This window comes from Rhagoletis zephyria, unplaced genomic scaffold, assembly GCF_001687245.7.
Source record: "Rhagoletis zephyria isolate East Lansing unplaced genomic scaffold, Rhagoletis_zephyria_1.1 Rzeph_scaffold_20990, whole genome shotgun sequence".
In the NCBI taxonomy this organism is placed as follows: Eukaryota; Metazoa; Arthropoda; class Insecta; order Diptera; family Tephritidae; genus Rhagoletis; species Rhagoletis zephyria.
Window position 1 is genome coordinate 1 of NW_016178048.1, and position 8,093 is coordinate 8,093.

At 52.3% G+C, this 8,093-nt stretch overlaps 1 protein-coding gene across 1 annotated transcript; it reads right to left on the reverse strand.

Moving 5' to 3' along the window:
* Window positions 1-6: 6 nt before the first annotated feature.
* LOC108380970 (UDP-N-acetylglucosamine--peptide N-acetylglucosaminyltransferase 110 kDa subunit-like) lies at window positions 7-5,986 on the reverse strand. The gene is made up of 9 exons (XM_017637374.1): window positions 5,968-5,986; window positions 5,555-5,705; window positions 5,234-5,477; window positions 4,815-4,883; window positions 2,710-2,826; window positions 1,871-2,599; window positions 662-1,778; window positions 450-580; window positions 7-384 (listed from the first exon to the last, which is right to left on the reverse strand). Exons 1-9 carry the CDS (start codon window positions 5,984-5,986, stop codon window positions 7-9), a joined length of 2,955 nt encoding a protein of 984 aa, XP_017492863.1.
* Window positions 5,987-8,093: the final 2,107 nt, after the last annotated feature.

Below are 8,093 nucleotides of genomic sequence, written 5' to 3' on the forward strand. Positions count from 1 at the left end.
CACTTACTAGTCGCGATCGTTGCCCAGGCGAATGGCAATGTTCTCGTAGTCCTGGTACGACTTGGCAATCAGCTCAGGGACGCCCAGGCAGGTGAGCTGCGAGGAGGCCACTCGGGAGGCGAGCGTCTCCCCGGGCAGCGTCACCATCGGCGTGCCCGCCCAGAGGACGTCCATGCCGGTGGTGTGGCCGTTGCAGAGCGGCGTGTCCAGGCAAATGTCCACCAGTTGCCCCCGGCGAACGTGCTCCTCCTTGGCGGCCACATTGGAGAAGACAATCCGCCCGGGTGGCAGTCCGTAGGACTGCGCCAGGGCGAGCACATTCGCCTCGCCAGCGGCGGGAAAGCGTAGCAGCCAGAGGACGCTGTTGGGTACGTCCTTCAGAATCTGCAACAGAAAGATTGGATTAGTGAGAATTGCCCATTTTTGCCACCCCCTCCCAATTAGCTTACCTTAACCCATGATTTGAGTGTTTTCGGGTCAATTTTGTAGAGCTGATTAAAGTTGCAGTACACGATGGCGTCCTCCGGCAGGCCATACTGCTGGCGGGTGGTCACCAAAATAGCGGTGGGAGCTTCCTCGCCTGCAAACACAAAGTGTACAATTAAAACTCGCCGACTACTACAACAACAACAACAACAACAACTTTGCCAAACACACTTACCAGTAGCTGCCTTGTTGTTGATCTGCGTCGTCGCCAGGCCATTCTGCACCACCAGGCCGTTCACCGAGGTCTGAATCTGCCCATTGCTGATCATCGCCTGCACCATCTGGGTGGTGGGCAGCTCGACGATGGTCTTCACCACCTCCACCTTCTCCGTGACGGAGGTGTTGATGGCGGTGGTGGAGGCCGTGGTGACCACCGCCACCTCGCGAATCTTCTTCACGTCGGCCTTCTCGATGATCGGCGACAGATCGGTGGCGTTGACGATGGACACCGTGTCCGGCAGGCGCTCCTTGTTGTCTCCGTCACCATCCGAGCCGTCGGTGGGCGATCGGTCGAGGAGGAGGACGCGCTCAATGAGATGCGGAAACATCTGCCGGTGGTCGCCGACAAAGAAGGTGTCCGGCATGTAGGCGAGCTTCTCCGAGTACTGGCTGGCCAGCTCCACGGGCGACGTCACCTTGTCGGTGATGATGTAGTCGATGAAGGGCGCCCCGCTGGAGCCCGGGTAGCCGAGCCACATCACCTGAATGGGCGCCGGGCGCAGGGCAAAGATCTCATTGCGAGCGCCCTTCGTGTAGCCGTTCATGTTGATGAGAATGTGAATGCCGTCGCTGAAGATGCGGTCGGCGGCCTTGCCGTTGCAGGCGACCGCGCTCAGATCAACGAAGTGGTCACTCTCCGACTCGATCTTCGACCGGAAGGTGGTGCCGTCGTCCGGCGAGAGGGCGTAGCAGAAGATCTCCACCATGTCGCGGTCGTGCATGCCCGGCACCGACTGCATCAGATGCGACGTCGGGTGGTTGCCAAAGTCGGAGCTGACGTAGCCGATCTTCAGTCGCCTGGCGGGCTCCTTCTTGAAGCTGTACGGCATCTTGTGGAGAATTTGAATCTTCTCGTAGCAGAGGGCGGCATGCCGGGCGGCAATGGCCTTGCGCTGGTCGTGCGACAGCGGGTAGAGCATCGAGTGGTGGGGGTGCACCGAGGGCAGGCGATTCTTCTCCAGCTGGTCGGCCACCGTGGCCACCAGCTTGCGCATGCGGTTCTCGTAGTCGCTCCAGTCGCAGATGATCTGCAGGCAGTGCGCCAGGTTGCAGTAGGCGTCGGGAAACTCGGGCTATATTGGGGAGAATTGCAAAGCAAAACAGACAAAACCGACATAAGAGCCCACTTCTAGACAGTAGCAATAGTAGTCGAGAGTGCAATTACCTTCAGCTTGAGAGCAGTTCGATAGGAGCCAATGGCTTCCGGAATGTTTCCGGAGTCTTTGTGAATGGACGCCAGGTTGGAATGTGCATCGGCGAAAGCCGGATTAATCTGAATGGCCCTGGTGTAGCACTGCAGCGCCCCCGAGACGTCGCCCATCTCCTTCAGCGTGTTGCCCATGTTGGAGTAGGCGTCGGCGAAGGAGGGCGAGATGCGAATCGCCTCCTTGTAGTGGCCCAGCGCCTCGTGCAGCTTTCCCTGCTGCTGCAGCACCGAGGCCAGATTCGAGTGGGCGGCGGCAAACTCGGGGAAGACGTCCAGAGCCTTCAGGTACAGCCGCGTCGCCTCCTCAATGTAGCCCTGCTCGCGCTTGATGTTCGCCAGGTTGTTCAGCGAGTCGGCGTGCGTCGGACAGAGCTTCAGCGCCGTGTTGTAGCACTCCTCCGCCTCGCTCACCTGGCCCTTCTCCTTCAGAGCGTTCGCCAGGTTGCAGTACGCGTCGGGAAAGTTGGGCTGCAGCTCAATCGCCCGCTTGTACGTGTCAATGGAGAGGTCAATGAGGCCCTGCTCGTAGTAGACGCAGGCGAGGTTCCCGTGGACGATGGCATTGTTCGGGCTGAGGTTCAGCGCGCGCAGGTAGGCGGAGACGGCCCGGTCAAAGATGCGCGCCTCCTTCAGCACATTGCCCAGGTTGATGTAGGCATCGAGAAAGTTGGGATCCAGCGCCACGGCCTATGAGCAGAAAAAACACGACCAAAAAGGCAATTAGTAAAGTGTCACGAAGGTGTCATTCAGTCTGTGTGAACGGTGATTAAGTTAGAAAAAAATTCAAGGTACTGTACCTTTTCAAAGTGATGAATGGCAAGCCATATTTCACCCTGTGCGTTGAAGACGCATCCCAGGTTGCTCCAGGCGACGGCAAAAGTGGGACAAGTCTCAATTGCCTTCAGGTAGCAAGCCTTTATACATGTGAAAGAGAAAAGTAAAAGGTATTTGTGGTGGAGGAGGAGGAGGGGGAGACGAAGAAGAAGAAGAAAGAAGAAAACAGTTAAATAGTATTCACCAAGCCGTGTGGTGCGCACTTGCAGCAATCAAAATTGTTGACAGCCATGCACAGCCATTTTGATCGTTCGCCGCTGCCATCATCGCCGCCGCCGCAGTATGCAATCGCCGCCGCAAGCATCGCATGCGCAATCTACGCCGCAATTTTGGAGCACAGCGCAAGGCCCCAAAACTAAGTGACGCCGCCTCGAGAAAGCGCGCGCACATTCTCGAGAATCGCTCGCAAGGTCGCGCAATTGTTCGTAATTGTTCGCAGTCGCATCGCGCAAAACGCTTGATCTCATGGCTGTGCAAAAGAAAATGAACCAGTCATCAGCGTCCCCCACACATTTCCCCGCAAGTGATGTCGAGAAGAAGACACACACACACACACACACANGCGCAATTGTTCGTAATTGTTCGCAGTCGCATCGCGCAAAACGCTTGATCTCATGGCTGTGCAAAAGAAAATGAACCAGTCATCAACGTCCCCCACACATTTCCCCGCAAGTGATGTCGAGAAGAAGACACACACACACACAGCGAAGAACAGTTGACACGACCGAGTGGACAACGAGAGTGGCATTGTTGTAGTTCGGTGCAGTCGGCTGTTTGCAGGAGGAGAGCAGGGGGGAGATCGTTCAGGGCAGAGAGACAGAGTGAGGTGAACGGCTAAGAACACAGCAATCATTACCACTTCGATTTACACCATTGGACAGTGCGTGTCACAGTGTGCGTGAGTGTGTATCTGGGCAAATCGTCTCCAAGAGTGCGACGGCAAAGAATGGAAAGGCGCAAAGTGAGACATCCAATGACCACACCGTGAGACATTGAACATCGCATGTGTGTGCGTGTGTGTGTTCACCATGTGGTAGACTTGCGATTGATTGATTGACATGAACACCCCCGCATCACTATTTGTTTTTTACAACTCTTCTTTGACCCTGGAATACTTTACCGTACCTTTGAGAGCGAAGGTGGGTCATTTTACAACTGTAAAAAGTCTTAACATCGAGAAAAAGAAAGAAAAGAAATTGATTATTAAGAAACGGTTCAATATTTTGGAAGACCTCGTGTCTTTTAAAATGGGCATTTTAAGAGAAAACAAGGTGGACCTCAATTGTTAGGGGAGGAGAGGGGAGAGGGAAGTGGAGGGGGGTTTGGCAAAACTGGTGCAATACTGGGCATTCTCTTGCCGAGCATCGTAGCTAGTGTCCCTGTAGTGGGTAATAAGCTGACTGGCACTCTTTTTTCAATGCCCTGTCTGACGCATCAGATCAGATCAAGGAAGCTAGGCTAGGCTAGGCTAAAGGCTAACAAAAACTAAAGGGGATCTCAAAACTTCCTGTGCATAATCTGACGGCTGCACTTTTCGGCAGATTCGGGTGATGATTCACTTGATTGTTGGCAGTAGCAGTGGTGTGTAGTAAAGGTAGGTGTAAGCAAACACAAGAGGTGCGCTAGGGGGTTAAAACATTCAGGTCAAAGTAAAGGTTACGCGCGCGCTCGGAAGACAATTTGTGCTCGCAGATCTGTAACTCGCGCCGAGTTACAGAGCTTTTTCCTATGCAGCGCAAAATGTGTTGCCCTTGAAAGTTGTGTTGCGGCAGCGCAACGACAAAATTCGCAGCAAAAATGCAACAGAAAGTGTGACGCCTTCTAGTTCGGTGATTCGCAGCAGAATCGCAGCAGATTGCCTACTATTCGCAAAAGCAGCAGCAGCAGCAGGAGGGGAGCAATATAATAGGTAAATAGGAGTTTAAAACCAGCTCTGCAACAATCAAGTGAATCATTTTCAGGACAGTGATCGCGAATAAGATTAACATGCACAAGAGGGTTAGTGTATTAAAGTTAACATGCACTAAAATTAGAAGAAGAAAGGTTTGTCGTGAACGCGAATATGTACCTTAGCTTCGTCCAGTCTATTTAAAGCCTTTAACAAGTTTCCCAGATCACTTCGAACACAGTACAGATCCTAGGGTGAATGTAGCAGAAATACAGTGAGTACAGAAAGTTGGCACCAATTTGACTGTCAGTACACTTACCGGGTTATATTGCAGTGCTGAGACGTAAGCCTGAACGGCTTGTTCCATTTCACCGGCCGCAACAAGTGCCGCCGCCAGATTAATGTATCCATCAATAAAGTCAGGCTTCAGGCGAACTGCCGTCTTGTAGTTGTCCNAACAGCAGAAATACAGTGAGTACAGAAAGTGGGCATCAATTTGACTGTCAGTACACTTACCGGGTTATATTGCAGTGCTGAGACGTNGCAGAAATACAGTGAGTACAGAAAGTTGGCACCAATTTGACTGTCAGTACACTTACCGGGTTATATTGCAGTGCTGAGACGTAAGCCTGAACGGCTTGTTCCATTTCACCGGCCGCAACAAGTGCCGCCGCCAGATTAATGTATCCATCAATAAAGTCAGGCTTCAGGCGAACTGCCGTCTTGTAGTTGTCCAGAGCCTCCTTCAACTGATGGCGCTCTTTGTACACATTGCCAAGATTAGAGTACGCCTCGGCCAGTAGCGGATTCTGCTTAATGGCCAAGTTGCTAAAGTGCGCCGACCTTTAACATGATGATGAAGAGAATCGAACAAAATTGTTTAAAACGAATTCAAAACTACAAAAAAACACGAAAAGTACCTTTCAAAGTTTCTGCACTGGAAGTGGATTGAGCTGAGAAGCAGCAGAACGCCAGTGTTTTGATGATCTTGGCGCCATAGCTGCATGCAGTGCCTTTCGGCGTTCTCGTAGTCGCCTGCTTGGTATTCCCTGTGCGACAGTTCGGCTAGGCCTGGGAATAATAATAATGGAAAGAGATACCAAATGGAAATGAGTAAGATGAAGCACAATTTGAGGGGGGGGGGGAAGCAATTCAAATCATCATCATCATCAATAGAAAAGGGGTGAATGGTGCAGCGCTGCAAGGCACACACACAGGCACACAGACACTTGCGCCATCCAGAGCTCGTGTGCCGCGCTCATGTGTCCAGAAAAAGAGTGGCGGCTTCGAGGTAAACACACATCGGAAAAAAGAATCCACCAACAGAACTTACTCTGAAAAGCCGCAGCCATTTGGTTGGTGCTGTTCATCATTGGACTGCTGAGTGCTGGATGTTGAATGTGCACACTGGTGGATGGTCACTCGGGAGAGCGTCTGCTGAACTCCTGCATTCGCAATGAGGCTCAGATGAGAGAATCGAGTGGCGTCGCAGGCGAATTCTCGGGCGGGTGAACAGCAGGAGGAGGCTTCGAGGAAGATCGTCGTCGTCGTGGTCGTGGTCGTCGTCGTCGCAGTTGATGGCGGTGAATCACAGCCCCAGACCCTTCTGACAACTTCTGATCCACTTCGAAATAATATGAAGAGAAATGAGAGAGAGAGAGAGAGAGAGAGAGAGACGGTGGTCTGCCAGTGAAGCGCGGACAGAGAGGCAGAGTCGGGGGAGCTGCAGCTGCTTCTGCCAGCGGTTACTTTCTTCCCCCTGGTGGTGGTGGTGGTGGGCGGCCGNCTACTGCTGCTGCTGCTTCTGCTGCTGCTTCTGCTACTGTGTAGGTTGCACATGCGCTCACTCTGCGGCTCAGGGGACCAGCCACTTAGCGGAAGTTTGGATTTGGCTACTTTTCAGTGTGCTCGCATTAGCTCGCTTCAAGATCATCTCGAGTGAAAGCCAAATGTTCAACTTTTGAGTAGAACCAGAGGTTTCTGAAACAGCAAAGCTGACCTCTTCAGAGGCTGGATGACGCTTGGTGGCTGCGCTGAAGTCCATACTGAAGGTGGGCAGCAGCGCCTCCAGTGTGGGCGGTGCTGCCCAACCACCGGCCCCCCTTTGGGGGCAGCTTTCTCGGGTCCTGCTCGAAATCCAAAAGTGGGAGTGCCCGCCAAACCTTTTTCGGGTAAAGTCGTAGCCGTAAGAGGTCAAGATGACGTGATTTGAACTTTGCCCTGCTGCAGCACTCTCCCATTGTATTAGATTGGCAAGTATCGCCGAGGAGCAGTAGTTCTCTCTCTCTCTCTCTCTTTCCTCCTGCCTTAGCGCGCCTGAGTATCCCTTTTCAGGCGCCAGTGCTCGTAGTAGCCAGCTCGACTGGTTCGCCCCCAACACCGCCACCTGCCCAGGCCCACCACCGCCACCGATGACGACTACTCACCAGCACCGAAGATCTTTCTCTTTCCCTCCAGTCATTCTTGCTCATAGTGCAGCTGGCAAAGGCAAAGGGGGAAGAGGATGATGATGATGATTGGCACAGAGGCACAGAGTACTACGACTACAGTCTCTCTATTACTGCAGTTGCTTTGCCCTTTCCCTCCACCGAGGAGGAAAGCAGCTCGTCGAGCTCGATTGCTACGCGCATCATCAGAGTCTCTCTCTCTCTCTCTCTCTCGTTTTCTCTCCTTGCCTCTATCAGTTCAAATTTCGCTGGGCGCGCAATGTCTCTTGCCCCACCACCGCCACCACCACCACCTTCATCCTCATTGTCGTCGTCGACGACGACTACTATTGCAGTGGAAAAGTTTCCTCGCCACGCTACGCTATCGCCGAGTTAGTCAGTGTAAAAGTGTGCTTTTTTATTATTTAGAAAAACAGTTTTGTACATCATCACCAGTCTGTGTGTGTGAATGTATAAATGCATAGTTGTCAATAGTGGGCAGTTGTACAGAAAGTTATTTACAGGACAGTTCTTGGCGGTTGAGAAAAGGGGGAATTGAGGGAATCTTCTCTGGCATCACAAAGCTCGCTGAATGTGGCTACAACTGTGTAAAGGTATATCGTACAGGTAAAAAGCTGAAAGGTAGCAGCTGAAAAATGAGAAGAGAAAATGTACAAAAAGTGTCAAAAAACTGAATGGCAACGTTGGTGTCTGTACAAAGTGTATAAAAATAAAAAAATATCGGTCAAGTAGATTTGTGCACAGTTTGACTAGAAAGTGTGATCTGTGGTGTAGAATTGTAAAGCTGCTGATGCTGCTGTTGTCGATTTACCAGACTCGCTGAAAGACGTTCTTGTCCTTCTTGGTGGCGGCGACAGTGCCACCGGTGCAAATATCATAGTTGTCGGCATCGTACTCCGAACAGTTGAAGGAGTTCTCCGTCATGGCGGCGTCATCGTCTCCGACGCCCGTCCCCGAGTTGTTGCTGGAGTTCACTCCAGCCGACGCCACCGCCATAGACGATGGCTTTCGG

Excerpts from the sequence above, each read along its gene's own strand:
- LOC108380970 (XM_017637374.1), bottom strand. Across the intron at positions 5,478-5,554 it reads CAGTGCAGAAACTTTGAAAG|GTCGGCGCACTTTAGCAACT; the intron begins GTACTTTTCGTG and ends ATCATGTTAAAG. Across the intron at positions 581-661 it reads CAACAACAAGGCAGCTACTG|GCGAGGAAGCTCCCACCGCT; the intron begins GTAAGTGTGTTT and ends TTGTGTTTGCAG.